Consider the following 26,064-nt stretch of genomic DNA (forward strand, 5'->3'; position numbering starts at 1 on the left):
AAAAGAATGCTTTAAGTAGAATCTTGTAAAGACAAGTTACCAGTAGCTCTAATCTTCACACAGAATCAACATTCTCATCCTGTCAGGACAACTCCAGCCATTTTCGTCACTCTGTTTACAGTTCAAATTCCAGAGAGGCAGCCATTCCACTGGCTCACCTTGTGATACATGTTCACATCACGATTAGAGTGACTTAAATAACTGTCTCATCAGATCACATTATACACCATTGCATGTCAACTTCTGATGATGTTACCAAAAGAAAACAACAAATGCTGAGTAAGGACACCAGAAAGAATTGAACAGTATGAACTTCTGGTCAAGATGGTGAAGTAGGTAAACTTTGAGATTGCCTCCTCCCATGATCACATCAAAATTACAACTAAATTACATAACAGTCATCACTGAGAGCCACCTGAAGAATAGCTGAACAGAATTTTTCTAACTAAGGATATAAAGAAAAAGCCAGGTCAAGACTGGTAGAAGGGGTAGAGATACAAACTGGGCAGAAGGGTTAACACCACCCACTGATATACCAGCAACAATGGAGGCAAAACTACAATAAGAGGGCACACACAACCTATACAGGGAACACCCCTTGAGCACCCAACTCGGGTGACCAGGGAGACACTGTCACTGCACCCTATACAATGCCTTCTTTGTAAGGCCACTCTGTCAAGACTGAGAGAGATAGGAGATGTACCTAATACATAGAAGCATAGGGAAAAAACAGGAAGTTAGCCAAAAGGAGAAAACAAAGAAACATGTCCCAAACAATGGAATAGGACAAAAGTCCAGAGAAAGAACTGAATGAAATGGAGATAAGTAATCTACCAGATACAGATTTCAAAACACTAGTTATAAAGACACTCAAGGAACTCCAGAGTAGAATAGAAGAACTCAGTGAAAAATAGTTTAAAAACAGTAAAAAGTAGACAGAAAACATAAATAAGAACTAATAAGAAATGAGGAATAGAGTAATGAAGAATACATGAAAAGGAATTAATAGCAAATAACATGAAGCAGAGGATCAAACAAGCAATCTGGAAGTAAAGATAGCAAAACAAACAAACAAACAGTCAGACAGCAAAAAGAAAAAGAATTTTTAAAAGTGAGGATAGTTTAAGGGACCTGTGGAATAGCATCAAGTATACATTTGTATCATAGGAGTACCAGAAGGAGAAGAAAGAGAGCAAGCAAGGGATTGAAAATCTATTCGAAAAATAATGACTGAAAAGTTTCCTAACCTGGTGAAGGAAATAGACATACAAATCTAGGAAGCACAGAGAGTCCCGAACAAGATGAACCCAAAGAGGCTCACATAAAGACTTACAATTACAATGCCAAAAGTTAAAGAAAAAGAGAAAATCATAAAAGTAGGAAGGGAAAAGCAGTTAGTTACATATAAGGGAGCTCCCATAATACTGTTAGCTGGTTTTTCAACAGAAATTTGTCAGGCCACAGTGATACAGCAAGAAATACCTAAAATGATGAGAGGCAAATACAGTGATACATTGGCACTTGTCATTATTTGTTCTGGAACTCATGATGAATGTCAAAACCAATGCATACCAAGCAATGAAGCATTTTCTCTGGCAGGGCAGCATCACGGCATCATGACTTACACAAGTTCTAGCAAGTTCAATGAACTCCTAGCAAGTGCAACAAGTCCTGAGCAAGTGCCAAGTGCTGAAACAGTTTCTCATAAAAATGCAATGAGTACAGGGTTTGACATGTTCTGAAGCTGACAAGTACCAAGGTATGACTATATCTACAAGCAAGATCACCCTACCAGCAAAGCTATCATTTAGGATCAAAGGAGAGATAAAGAATTTCCCAGACAATAAAAAGCAAAAGAAGTTCAACACCACAAAAACAGTATTACAAGAAATCTTAAAGAAACTTATTTTTTAAGATATTTTTCTTATCTTTTAGGGAGAGGTTAAAGAAGGGAAAAAGAGAAAGAAAGGAACATTGATCATTTGCCTCTCATATGTCCCCAACCAGGGACCTGGCCCCCCAACCCAGGTATGTGCCCTTACTGGAAATCAACCAGTGACCCTTCGATTCACATGACAGCACTCAATCCACTGAACCACACCGGGCAGGACAGGAGCTTCTTTAAGAAGAAAAGAAAAGTTAAAAAAAGAGTAAGAAAATATAGGAAAGAAAAAATCTCACTGATAAAAGCAAACACAGCATAACAGCAGTGGATCAGTTAATTATGGATTGAGTACAAAGGTTAAGAGACAAAAGTAGGAAGATTATGTGTAATTAAAATAATAAATAAGGTGTACACACAAAAGTAAACAATAATAACAAAGACATATGTAAACATGGGAGGGGTGAGTAAAAATTTTAGTGATTTTATTTTTTTAATGTATTGGGGTGATAGTGGTTAATAGCAATACATAAGTTTCAAGTGTGTAATTCTATAATACCTCACCTGTGTGTTGCATTGTACACTCACTACCCAAAGTCTAGTCTCTCTTCATCACCATGTATTTGATTCCTTTTATTCTCTCCATCTTCCCTCAACCTCCTTCCCATCTGGTAAGAGTACCTTTATGTGCTATTCTTGTCTGTGTCTATAAATTTGTTTGTTTTGTTTCTTTTTGTTGCCTTCTATTTTATACCCCACGTATAAATGAAATCTTTTGATTTTGTCCTTTCCACCTGACTTACTCCACTTAATATGATATTCTCAAAATCCATCCAAGTTGTTGCAATTGGCAGTATTTCATCCTTTCTTATGAAATGAACACTATTCTTATGACCACATCCTTTCTTATGGCTGAACACTAGTCCATTGCATATATGTACCACAAATTCTTGATGTAATCATCCACCAAAAAACACTTAGGTTGTTTCCATGTCTTGAATACCATGACTAATTCTGTAATGAACAAAGAAGTATATAAATCTTTACAAATAAATATTTTCAAATTTTTCAGAAAAATTTCTCCCTGACCCAGAACAGGGATTGCTGGGTCATACGGAAGCTCTAAAATTGTAATAATTCTAGAAAGTGTTAGAACAGAAGAAAACATCAACTTAAAATAGACCACTACAACCATAGTTTGGTACATATGAAGCACATGGTAGCCATAAGCTGAAATTGTATAAAAGACATACAAGAAATAAAGAGGGACCCACCCACATAATGCTATAAAAAGTCATCAACAGATAAGTGAATAGAGCAAGAGAATATGTAAAGAACAGAGAAGAACTACAAGAACAATCAGAAAATAATTAATAAAGTGGCAATAACTATATGCTTTCATAATTACTTAAAAAGTAAATGGGCTAAATATTCCAATCAAAAGATACAAGATGGATGAATAAGAAAACAAGAGCTATACACAAGCATATGTACAATAGACCAATAAGAGACTCACTTCAGATTAAAAGACACATGCAGACTGGAAGCAAAGAGATGGGAAAAGGTATTTCATACAAAAGGAAATTTTTTAAAAGCTGTAGTAGCAATATTTATATCAACAAATTAAGATTTAAAACAAAGGCTGTAACAGAGACAAAAAAGAAATTCTTTTCCTCTTTTTATATTAAAATTCTTATAATGGTAAAGGAAATAATCCAACAAGAGGACAGAGCTCTTATAAACATCTATGGAACCAGGATAGGTGCACCTAATGTGTAAAAATATCGACGGGCATAAAGGGAGATGTCAACAGTAATACAATAATAGCAGTGTACTTTAACAGCCTATGGACTTCAATGGGTAGATAGATAATCAACAAGAAAGAAGTGGCCTTAACTGATACATTAGAACAGATAAATTTAACTAGCATTTTTAGAAAAATGTACCCAAAAGCAGCAAAATATACATTCTTTTCAAGTGCACATGTAATATTTCCCAGTATAGACCACATGTTAGGCCAAAACAAAGTCTCAATAAGTATATGAAGATTAAAATTATATCAAGTATCTCTTCTGATTACAATGATGTGAAACTAGAAACCAATTACAAGGTAAAAACTGAGAAAAACACAAACACAGAAAAGCTAACTACCATGGTACTAAACAATGAATGGGTAACGAATGAAATCAAAGAGGAAGTCAATAGATACCTTGAGATAAATGGAAAAAAAAAGCAATGACCAAAAAACAATGGGACACAGAAAAAGCAGTTCTAAGAGAGAAATTTATACCAATATAGTCCTAAATCAAGAAACAAGAAAAGTTTCAAATAAACTATTTAAACTTAAACCAAAGGAAATTTAAAAAAAAAACTCAAAGGAGTAGAAGAAAAAAATATGATCAGAGAGGGAATGAGCAAAAAGAGTTTATGTAAAAATAGAAAAATCAATGACAACAAGAGTAGGTTATTTTAAAAGGTAAACAAAATTGATTAGCCTTTAGCCAGGCTCTTCAAGAAAAAGAGAGGGCCCAAATAAATAAAATCAGAAATGAAAGAGAAGTGACAAATGTACCACCAAAATACAAAAGATTATAAGAAAATAATGTGAACAATTTGGAAGAAATAAATAAATTTCCAGAATCATGAAAGCTTCCAAGACTAGAAACGGAAAATCTAAACAGACCAGTTACTATTATACTAACAAAATCAAATCAATAATCAAAAAACTCCTAACAAAAGTCTTGAACCAGAAGGCAGACTTCACAGGCAAACTTTTTCACATTCAAGGAAGAATTAGTACCTATCTTTCTCAAAGTATTCCAAATGATTTGAGAGGAGGGAAGTCTCCTAAACTCACTTTATAGGGCCACCTTTTGTCTGATATGTAAGCTAGACAAAGATGCTACAATAAGAGAAAGAGAGAGAAAAAGGGAGAAAGAAAATTGCAGGCCAATATTCCTGATGTACATAGATGCAAATATCCTCAACAAAAAGTTAGCAACCCAAATTCAGCAATTTATTGAAAGTATCTACACTATGATCACGTGTAATTTATTCCTGGGATACAAAGTTGCAATATCCACAAATCAATTAACATGATACACCATAAAAAACAAAATGAAAAATAAAAATGACATGATCATATCAATATATGCTGAAAAATATTTGATAAAATTTAGCATGCATTTATGATAAAAATACTCAGAAAAGTAGGAATAGAGGAAATAGACCTCAACATAATAAAGGCTATATGTGACAAACTCACAGCTAACAGAAAACTCAATGGTGAAAAGCTAAAAGCTTTTTCTTTAACATCAGGAACAAGACAAGAATGTCTACTTTCACCACTTTTATTCAACATAGTATTCGAAGTTCTACTCACAGCAAACAGAGAAGAAAAAAAAGCAGCCAAACTGGACAGGAGGAAGTAAAACTATCATTATTTGCAGATGACATGATATTTTATATAGACAACCCTAAAGATTACACCAAAAAACTATTAAAACTAATAAATAAATTTAGTAGATTAGCAGGATACAAAATTAATACTCAGAAATCAGTTGCATTTTAAATGCCAATACCAAACTATCAGAAACAGAAATTTAAAAACATTTATAACCACAAAAAAATAAAATATCTAAGAATAAACTTAACCAAGGATGTAAAAGACCAATACTCAAAAATAACTGACATTGAAGAAAAAATTTGAGACAACACAAATAAATGGAAGAATGTACCATGCTCATGGATAGGGAACAATGAACATCATTAACATGTTCACATTACCTGAAGCAATTTACAGCTTCATTACAATTCCTACTAGAGTACCAATGGCATTTTTCACAGAACTATATAAAATAATCCTAAAATGTATATGGAATTACAAAAGACCCTGAATAGCTAAAGCAATCTTGAGAAAGAAGAACAAAGTTGGAGGCAACAAGTTACCTGATATCAAACTATACTAAAAGCCTATAGTCATCAAAACAGCATGATACTGGCATATATACAAGCATATAGATCAATGGAACAGAATAGAGAGCTCAGAAATACACCCATACTTATATGGTCAATTAATCTATAACAAAAGGAAACAATAACATACTATGGGGTAAAAACCATCTCTTCAATAAATGGTGCTGGGAAAACTGGACAGATACTTGCAAAACAGGAAAATAGACCACTTTCTTACACCGTATACAGAAATAAACTGAAAATGGATCAAAGACTTAAATGTGAGATATGAAACCATAAACCTCCTAGAAGAAAACATAAGCAGTAACTTCTTTGACATCACTCTTAGTAATATTCTTTTGGGTATGTCTCATTTGGTAGGAGAAACAAAAGAAAAAATAAGCAAATGGGACTACATCAAACTAAAAAGTTTTTGCACAGCAAAGGAAACCAGCAAAATGAAAATACAACCTACTGATTTGGAGAAGATATTTGCCAATAATACATCCAATAAGGGGTTAATATCCAAAATTTATAAAGAATTCATATAAGTCAAGGCCAAGAATCAAACAATTAAAAAAATGGGCAGAGGACCTAGACACTTGTACAAAGAGGACTCACAGATAGCCAATACATGTAGGAAAATATGCTCAACACAACTAATCATCAGAGAAGTGCAAATTAAAAGCATAATGAGATATCACCTCACACTTGTCAGAATACCTGTACTAATAAATCAGTGTAGACAGAAAAGCCTATGGATATAGGCTTTTCGCCACAACTTGGACACGTTATAGGGGACAAGACAACTGCATGTACCAGCGGAGGGGAAGAGAAAGCATGATGTTTGATTTTACTAAATGGAGCAGTGGTTAAATAACAAGTGTTACTGAGAATGTGGAGAAAAGCAAAACCTTGTGCAGGTTTTGCAATCCCAATCCCACTGTTGGTGGGATTGCAAATTGGTGCAGTCACTGTGGAAAAGAGTATAGAGGTTCCTCAAAAAACTAAAAACAAAACTACCATATGACCCTGAATTTCACGTCTAGATATTTATCCAAAGAAATACAAAACATTAATTTAAAAAATATATGCACCCCTATGTTCATTGAAGCATTACTTATAATAGCAAAGACATGGAAGCAACCTAAGTGCCCATCAATAAACAAGTGGATAAAAAAAAGTGGAATACCACTCAGCTATAAAAAAGAATAAAATCTTACCCATTGAGACAACAATGCATGGATCTAGAGTGTATTATGCTAAGTGAAAAAAGTCTGGCAAAGAAAGACAAATACCATATGATTTCACTTAGATGTAGAATCTAAAGAACAAAATAAATGAACAAGCAAAACAGAAACAGACTCACAGATACAGAGAAAAAACTGATAGTTGCCAGGTGGGAGAGGGTTTGGAGGAGAGCTGGGTGAAAGAGGTGAAGGAATTCCGAAGTACAAATCGGTAGTTACAAAACAGTCACAGTGTAACTGTCCTCGAGGGATGTAAAGTACAGCATAGGGAACACTGTCAAAAATATTGTAATAACTATGTGTGGTGCCAGGTGGATGATAGACTTATCAGAGGAATCACTCTGTAAATTGTATAAATGTTACTATGCTGTACACCTGAAACTAATATAAAATAATATTAAATACAAACTATAATTTTAAAAGGTTAAAAAAATTGATGATTGGAAAAAAGAAGAGGTGATACACAATGAAATATTACTCAACCATAAAAAGAGTGAAATTTGGCCATTTGCAACAACATGAATGTGTTACTGAACAGTAAGTGGGGTCCTGCTGCCCACCGCCACCCTCTATGCAAAATTCTGGAGGCAAAGTTTTGGTGATAAAGGAAAAGAGTCTTTATTCAAAAACTACACAATTTTAGAATAACAGCTTTCCACGCGAGTTAGTCACTTAAGCCTATCAATTAAGGTTAACCTCTCTAACACTTCAGTTACAACTTTAATCACTTAAAGCTATCAATTAAGGCTAAACTCTTTAACACCTGAGTTTCTCCAATCATTCTCCCCATTAGTTTTTAATTATCTTTTTTCTACAGGATTAGTTTACAAGCTAAAGCAACATAAAATACAAAAGCTACTCAATTTTAGAAGAATAAGTGGCTTCTGCCTCAGAGCTTGCACCTGCCACCCACCCCCCCCCACCCCCCCACCCAGAACACTCAAAGAAGAATAACCCTGCCACCCTCTGCCAGGCCAGCCTGATCCTAGGCTGCTCCTGGAGTTTCTTCTCCCATCCAACATACCATCCTTTGGGAAACACAAGCAGCTGCAGCAGGATCATCCAGGTGTCCTCAAGGAAGAGATAGTCTGAGACTCAGTCTCTGCCTCTTTTTATTTTAAATCTTCTGGCCCATAATTCCCTGTACTCTGGAGGCATTCAGCTTCTCAGCCAATCCCGTCCTAGACTATTCACTATTGCCTAGGGCAACTTCCTCCTGCTCCTCCCCAGTGATCTCATCATATCTCTCTGTATCAGATGGAGCTTGAGGGTATTACAGTAAATGAAATAAGTGAGGCAGAGAAATGCAAACACCATATAATTTCACTTATACGTGGAATCAATAAAAACAAAATATACAAATAAACAAAAAGAAACAAACTCATAGACATAGCGAACAATTTGATATAATGGGTTTGGGAGACTAGGTGAAGAGGTTAAGTACAAATTACCAGCCATAAAAACAGTCACATGACTAAAAAGTAAGTAATCACTTGTAAGGTACATAAATGCCTAATCACTATGTTGTATACCTGAAACTAAAATAACATTGTATGTCATCTGTAATTGGAAAATTACTTAAAAAAAAGAAAGAATTAAACAGCACGTTCAAAGGCCCTGAGGCTGGAACAAGCCTTGTGTGTCTGAGGATAAGGGAGCCAGTGGAGCTGGAATGTAGTGAGGAAGGGGAAGAGTGGTAGGAGATGAGAGCACATTTGGACATTATTATTTCAGATGTGGCCCTTGACTGGTCATATCAGTTTCATCTGGGAGCTTGTTAGAAATTTGTATTCTGGGGCCAGTTCTGAGAATCAGATTTTCAGGCCTAGGAATCTGTGTCTTCACTAGTTCTCCAAGGGATCTTAAAAATGTTTGTTTGAGAATGACTTATGTAGAGGTTTGTAGATTATAGTAAAAGTTCAGATTTCTATCCTACGGGGAGTTTGAAATTTCAAGCAGAGGAGTGATCTAATTCGCATCTTAAGAGAACAATCCTTGCTATGGAGGAAAGAAATTTAAGAAAGACATGAGTGAAAACAAAGAAATCAATCAAGAGATTGTTGCAATACCCCAAGAAGAAAATAATGGCCTGGACCAAAGTGATGACAGTAGAGATGGAAAGAAATGGTCAGAATAAGAATATATTTTGGGACTTCTGCCAAGATGGAGGCATAGGTGGAAACACTGTGCCTTCTCCCACAACCAAGTTTGAATACAACAAAGGTTTGGAGAACAAAGACACAGCCAAAGGACAGAAAATTGAATTATACGGAAGTCCGACTACATCTAACGTTCACTGGGGACGGTAAGAGGGGTGGAGCCAGCAGTGGAGCAGGGTCGGGCAGGACAGATCCCCCAGATCCCCCAACCTAGGCGCTCAAGTGGCCCGGACCCAGTCAGGGTGTGGGGCAGACTGACCGCAGTCGCACATTCGAGGACAGTGAGACGGACCATGCAGGCCCCAGAGGGCAAGGGCTGACAGAGGTGGCACACTCACGTGCAGTGGGACGAAACGCGTGGGTCCCAGTGACGGTGGCAGCTGTGGCCCCGGTGGGGGCTGCGGCGGGAGGCAGCAGACGAGACGCCATTGTTCCTCTTTGACCCCGCCCCCACATACAGTGTCACAACCCAGCGACTGAGTTGCCCTGCTCTGGTGAACACCTAGGGCTCCGATCCTTCTACGTAACAGTCACAAACAGCCCAAAAGATGGCGCAAGAAGAACTTAACGTCCCAGAGCCGATAACTCTCAGAGACCGAGTAATTGCCAGCCTCTCAGAAGCACAATTCAAGACACTGTTTATCAGGATGCTCACAGAACTGGTTGATTATAGTCATAAATTAGAGGAACATATGAAGGCTAAACTAATTGNAGGAAGAGATAGTCTGAGACTCAGTCTCTGCCTCTTTTTATTTTAAATCTTCTGGCCCATAATTCCCTGTACTCTGGAAGCATTCAGCTTCTCAGCCAATCCCGTCCTAGACTATTCACTATTGCCTAGGGCAACTTCCTCCTGCTCCTCCCCAGTGATCTCATCATATCTCTCTGTATCAGATGGAGCTTGAGGGTATTACAGTAAATGAAATAAGTGAGGCAGAGAAATGCAAACACCATATAATTTCACTTATACGTGGAATCAATAAAAACAAAATATACAAATAAACAAAAAGAAACAAACTCATAGACATAGCGAACAATTTGATATAATGGGTTTGGGAGACTAGGTGAAGAGGTTAAGTACAAATTACCAGCCATAAAAACAGTCACATGACTAAAAAGTAAGTAATCACTTGTAAGGTACATAAATGCCTAGTCACTATGTTGTATACCTGAAACTAAAATAACATTGTATGTCCTCTGTAATTGGAAAATTACTTAAAAAAAGAAAGAATTAAACAGCACGTTCAAAGGCCCTGAGGCTGGAACAAGCCTTGTGTGTCTGAGGATAAGGGAGCCAGTGGAGCTGGAATGTAGTGAGGAAGGGGAAGAGTGGTAGGAGAAGGTACAGAAAATAGCATAGACAGTAGGTAGAAAACAGAGGGGAGGGCAAGAATAATAGGGGAATTATAGAATCTAAAGAACTTGAGACACGTGGTTATAAACTAAGGAGGGGAGAATGGTGGGGGAGGGAGTGTGCGGGTGGAGGTGAATGAAGGGGGGAATAGAACAACTGTAATGGTATAGTCAATAAAATATATTTTTTAAAAAAGAATATATTTTGGAGTTCAAATTATGAGGATTTGTTGATAGATGTGGCGGATGTGGGAAATGAAGAATTAATGATGAGCCCCAGGTTTCTANATAGAATCTAAAGAACTTGAGACACGTGGTTATAAACTAAGGAGGGGAGAATGGTGGGGGAGGGAGTGTGCGGGTGGAGGTGAATGAAGGGGGGGAATAGAACAACTGTAATGGTATAGTCAATAAAATATATTTTTTTAAAAAGAATATATTTTGGAGTTCAAATTATGAGGATTTGTTGATAGATGTGGCGGATGTGGGAAATGAAGAATTAATGATGAGCCCCAGGTTTCTAGTCAAGCAGCTGCGTGAGTGGTGATACCATTTATGAGACAGAGAAAAAAGTGGATGAAAGTAGAAAGTAGATGAAAGTAGACTTTGGAGAAAGAAAAGCACGAGTTCACTTTTGCACATGTTAAGGTTGAGATACCTAAACAGAGATGCTCAGGAGGCGTCTGGATGTCAAAAGAAGTGGTTACAATGGGAGGTATAAAATTTGGGAGCTTCATTGTAAAAGTAGCACTAAACACACGGGAATGAAATCATTCACAAAACGCCTCCTTTTGTAGAATTTGATAAAACTACTGACTTAAATAGAACATATTTAGAGGTAGACATTAATATAAATGGAGCAGGTAGCCACCTACCTATTATGTTTTGAGGACTCCTTAGCTCTTGCCCCCCAATTTTTTCCATGTGGAATCCTTACAAATTCTTACATCAGTTTTTTATTCAAAAGAAGGCAGAGATATTAAATAGTTACTTGTCAGCCATTGACATCTCGTATTTGATGAGTTCTCCCCTCCCCTACTCTTTTGCAGATTGCTAGACCACATACAAATGGGAAGCACTGAACAGAAAAGGTAAGACCTGAGATAGCACTGTCCTGATCTGGGAGCTTCAGTGAAAATGTAAGAGTTTTCGCCACAACTTGGACACGTTATAGGGGACAAGACAACTGCATGTCCCAGCAGAGGGGAAGAGAAAGCATGATGTTTGATTTTACTAAACGGGGCAGTGGTTAAAGTTAGAATTTCAAAGTTCTGTATTGATACAAAACATTCCAACTAACAAAATGATACTTAAACAGTATTTCAATTAGGCTACTGTTTTTTCTGTTTCAGTTGACAATAAACTGTTTTATAACTGCTATTCCCCCCAAAAGCTTGTTTTCCTAATTTTATATTTCTTTTCTTTTCACTGATTGCTATTTCCTGTTTCAAGCATGAGTCTATTCCAGCTATCAATTGCACAATTTCACTTCCTTGAAAAAGGCTTTGCATCTGGTGATGAACTCTATAATCTGGAAATTCTCCTGGCTTCCATTCTTATTATAGTTAAGACATAAAAATCTTGGCAATTTAATGAAATGCACCTGCCCCTTGTTTGTTCACGTTCCCCATGTTCAGGGGGGAACTATTTAATTACACTTGTCATGTGTTCAGATCACCAAATAAAGACGTAGGTATGTATGGTAGGAATCATAACCAAATAATGGAGAAAGGATCTACATTGTATGAATATTGCTAGGCTAATATTGAATATTAGCCTTTATTTTTATCTGTAGTCTTCTTTCTCTGTCTTCATATTTGTTTGCCACTTTATAAGGATTTCACTTTTTATTTATTAGTCTCTTCATGTTCAGTGCTAAAGTAAAATTTTTAAATCAATAAAGTTTGTTCTTAGTCCTGGCTGAATAGCTCAGTTGGTTAGAGCATTGTCCCCATTCACCAAGGTTGTAGGTTCAGTCCCCAATCAGGGCACATAAAAGAATCAACCAATGAAGTTATAAATAAATGGAAGAACAAATTAATGCTTCTTTCTCTCTCTATCCCTGCTCCATCTCTCTCTCCTCCCCTCTCTTTCTAAAAATCAATAAATAAATTTAAACATTAAAAAAAGTTTGTTCTCAAACCTTTTCAATCTTTTTTCATTATTGTTGTTTCCTTCCCATATTCAACTCTCTATCCCCAAGAACTCTCAAAACATTCCCAGACTTTTCCTTGCTTCCTTAATAACTATAACAATAACAGCAGCAGGAACAACACTGTACTAAACTCTTTGACTCATTTTTTAATTAATACTAATGACAACCTTAAGTCACACTATTGTGTTTATTTTTATAGATCAGGGAACTCGGGCTCAAATAAATTAAACTCATCCATACTCATGCAGCTAGTAAAAAGTGGAAAACCTCTTAGGTTCTGAAACTAGTGTTTGAATACAAGTCTATCCACATCAGAGCCTGAGCTCTGAATTAAAAAAAAAAAAAAGAGTAGCCAGTATAACATGAGAGAAAGGGCTCATGTTGGAGTCAAATGACTTCCATGTGATCTGAGGCGAGTAACGCAACCAACCTCTAGTTCCTAGATTTCATCACATTCTCAGTATGCACAGTTGTCCTGCCTGGAGGACACCCCTTATATGAGCCTATTGTCCTCTTCAACACCTAAAATTTACCTCTCCTAGATCTCCAAAGCTCTGCTTCCATCTAACTATTATTTAGAAAACTTTAAAATAAATTAACACAAGAGTATTAGCCTTGGTAAAGGTATATAGTTTATAGGGTTGCTTCTGAAATCACAATACCTGAAATGAAAATGATAGATACTGAGGTGAATAGTAGAAAAACCTGGTGGTCAACAGAAGTCTTCCTAGTACCACTCAACTATGGCGTCATGTAGACTGGGGCTTCTCAAACTATTATGTGTAGGAACACCTGGAAGTGTGCTAAAATGCAGATTCTAATTCAGTGGGCCTGGGGTGGAACCTTAGCTTCTATAGTTCCAACAAGTACCCAGGAGACTCTGATGCTGCTGATGTCCAGACCAAACTTCTAAGTCATCCATCCTTTTACTGGTGAGTTTATCTTCATTAATCCATTGATTCCTCTCATGTTTCCTTTGCTAAATAGCAAATTCAAGAAACTGTAAAATCTGATTTTTAGTTTCCTCTTTGTTTGGGTCAAAAGCGTATTCCTAATTTTCTTGGAAGCTCTACTCTGCAAATACTAAGATGTATTATATTTAACTCAGTATATCTAGGTGTCTTAGGATTTTCCAAACCTCCATGATTGTTTTTCCAGTTAAAATGAAAATAAGAATAAATTACTTTTCAAGGAAATACTAAAACTGCACTTTAACAGAATCAAGAATATGAGAACCAGAAGAATACTGAGAATTAAGAATTGTACTTCCTTTTTTCAACCTGTTTCTGTTCTCAAGAAGCAGGCGTAGATCTTCCTCGGTGCTGCCTATGGAAGTGGCAGCTGTGTGCTACTCGGCACCTGCTGCCCTCAGAACCCTTAAGAAACCCAAGACTGTCAAAAAGGAAACCAAGAAGTTTATCCAGCACCAGTCAGACTGATGCCAAAATTAAGTATAACCCAGAGGTATTGACAATGGGTTGGGCAGAAGGTTCAAGGACCAGCTCTTGATGGCCACTGCTGGTTATGGGAGCAACAAGAGAACAAAGCAGGTGCTGCCCAGTGGATTTGGAAGTTCCTGGTCCACAACGTCAAGGAGCCTGAAGTGCTGTTGATGTGCAACAAATGTTACTGTGCTGAGATTGCTCACAACTTCTCCTCCAAGAACCACAAAGCCATTGTGGGAAAAGCAGCTCAGCTGGCCATCAGATCACCAACCCCAATGCCAGACTGCACAGCAAAGGAAATGAATAGACAAATTGTGTGCACATTGTGTTTGTACCTGATTACAGACAAGTGCTTTCTATGAAAAAGCTAGTACTGTTGTTACTAGAGAGCCCCGAGGTGGGTGGAGGGGAGCTTCCCCACCCTCTTGGTTGTTGCCTCGATCTCAAGAGAGTTCGAGTGACAGACAACACATATAGTGGAAATGAAATAACAAGTTTATTTATGAAACACATGAGCAAAAAGGTTACAAGTGGACACTCAGGTAATCTGACTGCCCTGACTATTAGGGTTCAGCGGTTATATACACTTTAACCAGCTTCTAGGTACCCCTCCTTTTCCCACTTCTAGACCTTGGGATTAATATACAGCTCAAAGGCTTTCTTTCTAAGCAAGTAAAGGCTTTTTTCTTTCTTCTTTTTTTTTTTGTCTTAGTGATATTGCTAAAGAGGTTCCCTTTCCTAGTACACAGAGTTTCAAGGGCTCCCCTCCTTCTAGGCTGTCTTTCCTTGTGATGTTCAGATCCATCGGCCGTCTTAGCAGACTGGGCACAGGATTGCTGAATCGAGGGGTGAGACGTGTCTTCTTCCCCCTCCCTGCCATGCTTCACTCTCCATCCCGCCTAGCGCTATTCGCAAGGGCTGCTCAGCCACGGTAATCAACACAATGTATCTTCACACTTAATCTTTAGTCAAAACAGAAACTACCAGTTCTTCAAATTTGTGAAGGTTAAGAAATGTGAAGCAAGCTTTGTTGTCAAAATAAGCTTGAATCTTTTGATTTACAAAAAAAAATTTTAAAGTAAATGTGACTTTTAAAACATGAATTTTAAGTGAAAGGCAGCTCATTTTACTTTAATTAGTCAACAAATGAAAATGCTTACTAACATCAGTTATATCTCAACAGATTGCTTGGTTTACGCCTTTTATCACTTTCAAGAAAATTAAGGAATGTAATATTAAAATCACTGTTTTGCAAGATTATTTTTAGTGGAATTTTAGAGAATAATTTTCTTCTGATTGTCTTTGTATTACATTGGAAATCAGGTGGGTAAAAATCTTTATATTCACAATTGCTTCTTTTTTAAATCTCCATATAGCTTCTAGTTCCCTGCTATTTAAAGTATATTCCAGGGCCCTGGCTGGCGTAGCTCAGTGGATTGAGCCTGGGCCTTCGAACCACACAATCACGGTTCGATACCCAGTCAGGGCACATGCCTGGGTTGCAGGCCAGTTCCCAGCAGGGGACTCACAAGAGGCAACCATACATTGATATTTCTCTCCTTCTCTCCTTCCCTTCCTCTCTAAAGATAAATAAATAATTTATTTTAAAAAATAAATAAAAAAAATAAAGTATATTCCAGGAAGTTTGTTGGAAGTGAAAATCTCAGGTCCCACTTTAGAACTACTTAGTGAGAGCTCACATACCAAGAGGATCATCGGGTGATTAAAATGTACTTTATACTTTCTTAGATGACCAGAGCTCAGTGGCAAATTTCAAAAGTTACAATGAGAATAGCATAATTATGTATTAAAAACAGATGCTTTCAATTTTTGCTCAACACATTAGTGTTGAGCATCTTTCATACCAAAGCAGATACTCCTAAGGTGACTAGTATTATAGAGGATCACCAATCACTCAGCATTCTTTCATAATACTATTTATCATGTGACATAAAATTGTGTTTCTTACTATTCTGTATATACCACATAACATGTATGACATGGATCAGCATGTCATAAATCAGAAAATATTTTCAAGTCAGTTCAAAGGTATAATTATTTTAAAGCTTTTTAAAAGAACATAAAGTAAAGTGTTAACCAGAATAGAGAGGATGCCTTGACTGGAAATGCAGAAATAAAAATCAAGTAACTGGTTCTCATCAGTGTGGCTCAGTAGATTGAGCTTTGTTCCGCAAAGCGAAAAGTCACCAACTCGATTTTCCACCAGGGCACGTGCTTAGGTTTCAGGTTTGGTCTCTGGTTGGGATGTACAAGGGGCAACTAATCCATGTTTCTCTCCCTCTCTTTCTCTTTCCATTCTCTTCTCTCTAAAATAAATAACTGTACATTTTTAAAAATCAAATAACTGATTTCTATCTTTAAAATATATGAGAGATCAGAGCACTAAAATATTAGTCACTGACTATGACATAATTTTCTCTTTTTTATCCAGTCCCAGATCTTCTTGTCACACTTTTCTTTCTCTCTCTCCCTTGGTGTGTGTCATCCTCCTACTTATTTGTTTTTCTTGCATTTAACCTAATGTTTCCTACCATCATTCCTAGTGAGGGATTCTTTTCCTGTTTCTCTATTTTATCTTATTTATCTTTTTCATGCTTATTCCTACTGCATGACCATTCCTTTTAAACAAAGCTTATTTATTTATTGCTTACTTAATTACCATCTTTCTTTGCCCCCCAACCCCCCTATTTCTTACCTAGCCTTAACCTTCCTCCACCCCAAACATGTGCACACATTCACACAAAACCGGAGGCCCCATGTCTTGTTCATGGCAATGACCCAACACCAAGCAGTGCCTGGCATATAGTAGGGGCTCAGTATGTACATCTGAAGGAATACAATTAATTGACAGTATATCTTCATCTCAGATCAAGTGAATCTTCACAATCATACCATCTAGATTGTTTGTACCTCTCATAATAATTCACCCTATAATACAGTTTCTAGCCCAGGCGTTTGGCACAACCATCGTCTTCCCTACTCAATGCAAATCCCTTAAGGTCACATTCATCACCAAATCTTCCAAGACTTAGCATATTCCATTACATGTAAGAGACACTCAATAAACTTACTGAATTAATTAAAATCTCCTAGAAAAAAAAATCTTCTAGATACTAAAGTAAGCTGTTCCTAGATTGCTACTAAGAATTTTCAAATCCAATTCTTATCATTTAGAGCTCTCTCCCTAGATAGATTTCTCAAGGACTTTTCAAGTCTACTTATTTCATTGTTACAAGGCAACTTTTAGTGATATCAGTCTACAATAATCTAGCTTATTTATTCAGCCCAGGCATGTGCCCTGACCTGTAATCATACTGGTGACCTTTCAGTCTGCAGGACAACAAACCACTGAGCTACAACAGCCAAGGCAGAATATGTGCATTTGTAATTTTAATATACATTACCAAATTTTCCTTTGTATGGAATTATACCAGGTTACATCCCCTCTACAAAATATAACTCAGACAGACTCAGCAAAAGTGTGTAATAAAATTTGGGGGTCTTTTTCAACTTTCTGTTAGATAACAGCATCTCATTACAGTTATAATTTACATTTCTTCTGAGTTAAACAAAGTTTTGAAAGCCACTTGTATCTCCTTTTCTATGAACTCTCTATTTACATCATTTGTTCATTTTACTATTGAATTTTAGGTCATTTCCTTATCAATTTGTGGGCACTCTTTATATGTTAAGGAAATTAACCTTTATTTCTAATGGTTTTAAACAGTTTTCTTAGTTTTTGTCTTTGACTTCATATCAAGTTGTTTTTGCCATTTAGATCTTTGAAAATATATTTGAATTTATCAATGTTTTCTTTTATGGCTTCAGTATTTTTTGCTGTAGAAAGATCTTCTATTTAAGTGGTTTAAAACCTCACAAAAATATTATAAGTCTAATGTTTTCATAGTTCTATATTTTAGACTTAAATATTTGATTTATTTTTAATATCTCATACCGTATGGTAAAAAGTATAGCCAAATTTTTTTTACATTTTAATTATTGTTTTATTTTTAAATTATATATATTTTATTAATTTTTTTAATTTATATAATTTTTATTTAAATCTTGTTCAAGTACAAGTTTCTGTCTTATATTCCCAACCCTGCCCGCCCCCCCGAATTTTTGTTTATTAGGGTAATCTAACCTTATCTTACTTCCCCTACGCCATCCCTACTGACAGAAGATACCACCTTAATTACATATTAAATTCTTGTGAGTCCACTTTCACACTTTCTATTTTTCCATTGATTTTTCTAACTCTTCGTGATCTAGTATCACAGTGCTTTAATTATTGTAGCCTTATGATGCATTTTAACCTCTGATAAGTAAGTGTTTTTCACTACTCTTCTTTTTCAGAGCTTTCCTAGCTATACATGTTTATTTTCTACATTAATTTTAGAACTATCTTACCTAAATTAGAAAAATTTTTGGCTTAACAAAACTGTGTTATGTGCTCGAAAGTTGCTTAACTATTCTCAGAGCAAAAAAACAAACAAAAAAGGTCACCCTGTGAGGTAATGGATGTATTAACTAACCTTATTATAGTGATCACTTTGCTATATATGTATATTAAATCATCATGTTGTGTACCTTAGACTTGTACACAGTGGTGTATATCAATTATATCTTTATAAAGCTGGAAAAATTCTGTCGGTGTTTTTATTGGGATAATACTAATTTACGTACAGGTAGATACCCCCTGCTTACCAAAAGTTTCGTTACACCACTTCACTTTTACAAAAGACTTACATTAGTACTTGTTTCCACTAATAAAAAGAAGTCCAAAGAGGATTTTCACCTTTATGAAAAAGGCTGTTACCAGACCAGTGTCTTTGCTTTGCACCATTTTGGTCTACGAACAGTTTCATGGGAACACTCTCCATTCAGATAGTGGGGAAAAATTGATGGCCTTAATGGTTGGGACCTTTCTTTCCAAGGTAATGGTATGCTTATCTACCAGTTCAAGTCTTTTATGTTTATTGGTTGTGTTTTTATATTTATTTTATACACCTCTTACATGTTTCTTGCTACGTTTGCTCCTAAAATATTGTCTTTTTTCTTTTGTAAATGGAGCATTCTCTATTATGATGTCTTCTGTATTGTCATTCATTTCTTAAAGTCTATTATTTCTGTGTTTTAATTTAAAATACAGCCACCTAGTTAAATTGTTACATTATTTGTAGTACCATAAACTTTTAATTACCATCATTTTCTTGTTTTACAATTATGTCTCCTAAGATTAGGGATAAGTTTACTTACTGTTTTTTAATTTTTATTATTCTTGTTGAAACATTTTGGTTGGTATCTTGAGAACAACACAAAACAACAATTGCAGTGATAATATCTTTATCTTGTTGCGAAAGACACTGAATCTTGAAAGATGAATGAGTTAGAACTCTTTTGACTTTAAGTGACAGACACAAACTAGAGCATGCTTAAATAGAATGGGGAGACTGTATTATATGTAGATAAGGTGTCTCACAAAATTCAAGGGCAACAGAAATCACAGGAGTGCTCTGTCCATGTCCTCTGTTACTTTTTATAGGTGTGATTCATTCTCTCTTCTTAGCTTTCTCTGCTGACTCAGTTACACTGGAGGAAGAATTCGGTTCACCCACAGCTACTAAGATACATGTATACATATCCAATCACAAAGTCATATTTTCCTTCAGCACAAAGAGAAAGGATTCTGACATTTCCATTCTGATCCATCCAACTGTCATGATGAGAATAAGGTCACATTGCAAATATGGCTGCAGGGGGGCAGGAATGAGGATCAAGTACTTAATGACAATTTTGAGCCAGGCATTTACTCGGAAAGGCAAGGCTATCACAGTGTACAAATACACACTTGTATAAATAAACAGGCCATTCAGGAAACTACATAGCACCTGGTTATGACTTATTAAAGAATATGAACTTCTCCAACATCTTCTGCCTTCGGCTGATTGCTCTGGAACAGAGCCCGAGAGGGATGGAGATGCATGTCCCTGAGGGAGTGCTGGGAGGGAGAGAGTTAAGCGGGATGGAATGCTGAGGAAAGATACAGCCTCAGGTAAAGTCCAGCCATGGCCTCTGATCTACACAGATCTTCTGCAGTTTTCACACCTTCAGATGAGAAGATGGGCCTTTGGTGGCCCCTTAAGAGTCAGTTAAGGAGGGGAGTGCCTAGCTTTCCCGGCAGGCAGCTCCCATCAACTGAGGGCAATTCTTTGGAGAGCCTTCAGCAGTCAACAGTCATAGCAGTGCTGGGTGGGAGGGGGGAATTAGGGGGTGGTCAAGACACCAAAACATCAACTACATCCCATATCAGTACACTTTCTATTAAAATATTGACAGCATAAGAAGATAGCATTATGCTACAATACATGAAAAATATGAGGCAAAAAAGGTTCGCTTTGCAATGAAATTCTTTGCCTTTATGTTTTCCATTTTCTCAGATTTCCTATAGTTGGAACTCAGGTTGGGAAATGGAACAGAATCATCAGCAGTTTAACATTTACTGAGCACCTATCCTGGGACTCACATTGTGCTGAGTGCCTTTAAGAATGAAAAGAAATGCAAGGTGAGGATTCTGTCCTCAATCAGGAGGAATCACAGGAAGAAGACGAGATTTACATGTATGAAAAATTATCAGACATATGATATAGCAGGTATTAAACCAGGTATATCATATTGGAGATTTCAGAAGAGAGTCTTAGAATGGAGTTCTGCATAAAATGCTTACTGTATAGATTTGAATAATGGTGCTGAATATCTTTGCTCATTTATTGACTGGGGTTTGAAATGTTTTCCACCAACAAGTTTCAGGAAGTTAAAGAAGATAACAATGGTAAATTGTTCTAAAGGCTGAGGCTAAAAGAAATACAAACTACATTGTGTTGCGACTGGGCAGATTCCGTTCCGCAGAGATGGGAAGGGAATGCCACAGAGTCAGTCACTTGCCTACACATTCATCTCCCTGGTGCCAGCGGGTATTGTTCTGTACCCCATGGCAGGACTGGAAATACCACTGGGGCGCAAGTACACAAAGTTGCTTTGGAAACCAGAGTGCTTCAACTCAGAGTTATTTACAGAGAACTTGGAGGATTATCACATTCAATAAAAACAACTCTGTTTGGCTTCACTGTGGGCCAGTGCACACCAATGAAGTATCTATTTTGAACCGTCCTTCATTCAGCTGTATTGAATGAATATGGATTCCAGAGTCAGTATGTGGTGGTCACATCACAAAAGAGTAATTTGCTTGTGGCATTTTTGTATTACGTGCCTGGTTGTTGTTCACACTTGCCCCAACTATTGTCAAGTTTGCTGGTTTCCGTAATATGAGAACCAGGTGGCTGTTGACTGCTGCCCTCAGCAGAGAAGCATTTCCTCCAGTGCAGCTGCCATTGTAGCCCGATACTGTGATGCTGGGGGACTGGTCTCTTCACATTTCTCGACTCACCTTGGAGGCTGGACAGTAACAGCTGCCTCTGCTCATCATTTTTATCCTTAATTGCAAATTGGAATTTTTCCAGCTTTCCAGCAAGATATTTGAAAAAAAGTTGTGGGGTTTTTTTATGAGAAAATGAGGATTTTCATAGCCTTTGAGGGATCTTTTGAACCATTTGAAGTTTCAGCAGATGAAACTGTGGAGGCTGTCAAGCTGATGATAAAGGTATGCACTTTGCCCCTGAGCCACTGGGATGTATATTCATTTTAACTGCGCAGTGAAGTTTAAACTGCACATGGGACAGAGATTTTACTCTTTGGTGATGCATTTTCACCAAACAGGAAAATAAAACTACTTCAAATATCTTTGTATGCTTACACAATAGTTGGATAAGAAGATAGTCACTATGGAGGTGTTAGGAAAGAAAACTTGAGTTAGTACATTTTCAGGAAAAAAACCATTAACTTCTCTTTATGGAATCTGTGGGTTTAGCATGGGCCATATATTATCACTGTAATTCTTCATTAAAGGACACAAATAAGACCCTCACTCTGGGCTATAAAAGCTGAGCATGCCGGTTGTCAGCTAGATGGCTTGTTTAGTGAGCAAGCAACTGTGAAGAACAAGAGGATTTTGGAAATAAAGAAAACTTTGGAGAACTGGGCTACAGCCTCATTATGCATTCATGGAAACTGAGGCTTAGGGAAAAGAGAGGTTGAATTTTACCAGAATAAGAAATAATTTGGGTGTAATAACTTTCTTACACACATCTTGAAAATATTCACTCTAAAATGGGAAATGAAGACAAAGATTTAAGTCCTGACCATCAAATGGTATTTAGCTTGGAGATGGTCATTTCTATTTGCCAAGGAGCTTTTATTGAATATTCATAGGCTATGCAGTAGATTACTGTGATTACTGAAATCTGGATCTTCTAACGTAGAGGCCCTTACACTTTATGTGCCATGGATCCCTTTGGCAGTCCCGGAAGCCTATGGACTCCTTCTCAGAATCTCTTTAAATGCATAAAATAAAATATATACCTAGGAAGGAAATCAGTTATACCGAAATACAAATTTCAAACATCAAAAAACAAATGTGTGGTATAGCAGTATGTGGGCTTCTTCATTAGCGCATCAATAACTTCTGGCAGTAGATCTATAACTATTGTAATTCAAAAGAGTGATCAGTATAATATTTTGAGATATCGATGATTCCTATTGGTCACAAAGTCACAGGTACAACCAACTACTGCTACTTTGGTTTGTTGCCTCCATGTATAATTAAAAGAAAATCTCGATTTCATTTTAAATTAATAAAAATAAATTATAGTTTTTTTCATCTAAATTCTATTCACAAACTTTGGGGAGGTCTATAGACTCCAAGTGAAGAACCCTATCTAATACTTGTTCCCTCTGTCCCCAAATATTTTATAATGCTTAGTGGAAAGTGTAAATAAAAAGAAATTACACTGTTGGTCTAGTAATGTAGAGATGTACTGTTTTCATAATATGCTATTGATCCTGAAGGATTATTTCCACATTCCTCTGTGTGAAGATGGACAAGGCAGGCGGTATCTGGAGCTGATGTTTGCTGGAGCAGCCCTGAAGGACAGGTGGAGCCTTGCCGATATTGGAATATCTTTTTGTTCAACTCTCAAATGCTTTGTTAAGGTATGATCATCAGAACAACATCTGTCCAAGATGTCTAGTTCATTTTGAATAACGTTGTGGGTGAGTCAGTGAAAGTGATCTTCCAACTTAGGAAGAAGTTTTCTCTTCTTGCCTTCTCCTTCTTCAATTTAGGCTGTAAGGGGCAATAAAGTATGGAGACTACCTAGTTCCACTGGTTGACTCCTTCTCTCCCTTCCATTCCCTGTCTACCTTGTTGCTGACGCAAACAGTCGCCACAGAGCAACCCACAAACCAGTACTGGAACAAGACCAAGGGGAGGATCTAAAATACTGGTGTTGGTGGGAAAAGATTAGATCACTTCTCTGAGTCCACAGTGGATTGAGGGCAGTGGAGTAAGGCAAGGGAAGCACTTGTCAGTAAGAACGAGCATGAAGGGGCAGGTTCTATAATCAGATCCAGCCGGAGCAGCCATTCATGGATTATGTGTATATACAATGGATATAGACTTTTCTGTTATAAGGCCCTTAATCCGTGGTGCTTAATTTGAGGTCTGTGGTTGCATTTTAAGAACTTTACAAGACCCTAAGATCGTAATATATGCAAAATTACGTACCTGGAGATTTTCTAGGTGGAGGACCTTTAACTTTTGACAATTTCTCAAAGATACAGATGACCTACTGAGTCTAAGAGCCATGCCCGAGGACAGAAATATTATTCAGTACTAGTTCTTTATCCTGCATGAAAAGTGAGCCTCAAGAAACTTAGTAAAATACTTATTCTATGCTATATGAGGCTCTCATTTTCTCATATTAGGCATTAAAGATTGTTTATGGCAGCCAAAGCTAACTCTTATTGTGTTGTTTAATTTTTTTATTTTATTGTTTTGCGGGGGGAGAGAGAAAAGGAGAGAGAGAAACATGAATTTGTTACTCCATTTATTTGTCCATTCATTGGTTAGTTCTTGTCTGTGCCCCAACCAGAGACTGAACCCGCAACCTTGGTGTATGGGGACAACACTCTACCCAGCTGGGCTGCCCAGCCAGAGCACTCTTTAAAAATACATGTTTTACTAATTGACTAAGTGGAAAAACTTATTTAAAGGAAATATTTACATATTTATATATATCAAAATATTGGTTAGTAAGTAGTAAAAATAATTTATAGAAATATAAACATTGTATACTCCTGTTCATGTAAATAAAATGACCATATCTTTATGTCTTTAATATTTTATAAACATTTATTCGCTTATTAATTTTATGTTATTGAAGAATGTTTCATTATCAGAAAGGGAAATAAAAACCACTTTACTGTCTTCTTTTCTCTCTGACATACTTTTTCAAACAGACTAAATTTCATATCATTTCTTAAATGTCTTTGCTTTATGTCTTTAAGTATAGTTATATACTGTGGTTTTGTTACTGTATAGGATAACTCTCTAGATTTTGCCAGAATTTTCCAATGCCAATAATGATGTTCAAGATATTTTTATAGTTTGCTTAGTTGGAGATAATGGTGTGAGTTCACTACCATTATTTAATTAAGCACTGACTTGATTTTAAATTTTTTAAATTTTATTTGTTTTTGACTAGGTAGTACATTCACACAGTGCTCAATTCAAAAGGAAGGAAATACAGTAAAAAGTCTGGCTCCTCCCTGCGGCCCCCAGTTTCCCTCCCCAGGGGCAACCTATCTTCATAGTTTTACTTATAAAAATATTTCATTCTGCCAGAAAAACTTCATCTATCACAGTGATAAGGCTGCCTTTGCACTGAACTCTAACCTTGCCTGGAGTTTAAACTGCTGGTGAAAAAAAAAAGAGTGTAAAGGTTTATTATTCAAGAAAGGCAGGATATAACTGTCACAGGACTGGCCAACACAGAGGATTTAATGTAAAACTCTCAAGTTCCATGGAAATCTTACTGATCTTAATCTTCACCTTTTCCAGTAGAATCACATTTAGAGAATTTCTTATCACTGGGTTTGAGAAAGAAAACATTATCTTGAATCTGAAGGAAGAGAATTACCTGCAGAAATCATAAGTATTGGTCCCTATCCTAACTTAGTTCCTGTTTGGATTAGATGATAAAAGAAACCTATTCAAAAATCCATACTATTTCCCATGCCCATAGGATAACAGTTCGAAACGGGCTTCCAATGACAAAAATACTTCATAAATAATATACCCCATGCATCAAAGAATGCCGTCATACCAACTCTACACGGTCTGAGCTATCTTACGTAATCAAAGGCTGCATTCTAAGGCATGTTATTGCTTTATTGCATAATCGCATGTATACAAATTTAAGTAGTACCCTTCTTATGTTCCTTCATACCCTCTGAGAATCTAGGAAAGCTAGAGTCTCTTAATTTACTTTAGTATCACTTAGAAATATGAAGAAGTAAGCCAAAACACTTTTGCAAAGTTTAAAAACTTGTCAAGTAAGCCATTTTCTTTTTAAAAGGGTGCAAGTAGATACAAAATAACTCCAAAATATTTTTTTACTCTGTTTATATTTTTGTGTGGATTATAAGATTTTGCTTGTGTGGAAAGAGGAAAAGACATTAGATAAATTAAGAGGAGATCTATTCCGAACACATTGTAAAACAGTCATTTTCCAGTTTTCCTTCATACCACACCTTCTCCTTTAATGGCAATGAAGATACATTTGGAAAAGTGAATGGGAGATGAGGGTGACATAAGAACAGTGGGGAAAGAACACTGCATTAATTTTTCCTCCTTTGGAAAAAACTCATAGAAATCATAGAAAACATC

The 26,064-nt window shown here is 36.6% G+C and overlaps 1 protein-coding gene and 1 pseudogene across 2 annotated transcripts in view; both read left to right on the top strand.

Moving 5' to 3' along the window:
• The first annotated feature begins 1,616 nt into the window (after window positions 1-1,616).
• On the top strand, window positions 1,617-14,505 carry LOC118997946 (60S ribosomal protein L32-like; annotated as a pseudogene).
• Window positions 14,506-21,442: 6,937 nt separating this feature from the next.
• The window catches only part of ANKUB1 (ankyrin repeat and ubiquitin domain containing 1), a 39,538-nt gene continuing 34,916 nt past the window's right edge, over window positions 21,443-26,064 (top strand). For both annotated transcript variants that reach the window (XM_037061837.1, XM_037061838.1), the window contains exons 1-2: window positions 21,443-21,879; window positions 23,184-23,327. In XM_037061837.1, the coding sequence (XP_036917732.1) occupies window positions 21,790-21,879; window positions 23,184-23,327 (234 nt within the window). In that variant the 5' untranslated portion in view covers window positions 21,443-21,789. The remainder of the gene's footprint in view (window positions 21,880-23,183; window positions 23,328-26,064) is intronic.

This window comes from Sturnira hondurensis, unplaced genomic scaffold, assembly GCF_014824575.4.
Source record: "Sturnira hondurensis isolate 20B ecotype Veracruz unplaced genomic scaffold, ASM1482457v3 Scaffold0013537, whole genome shotgun sequence".
Lineage (NCBI taxonomy): Eukaryota > Metazoa > Chordata > Mammalia > Chiroptera > Phyllostomidae > Sturnira > Sturnira hondurensis.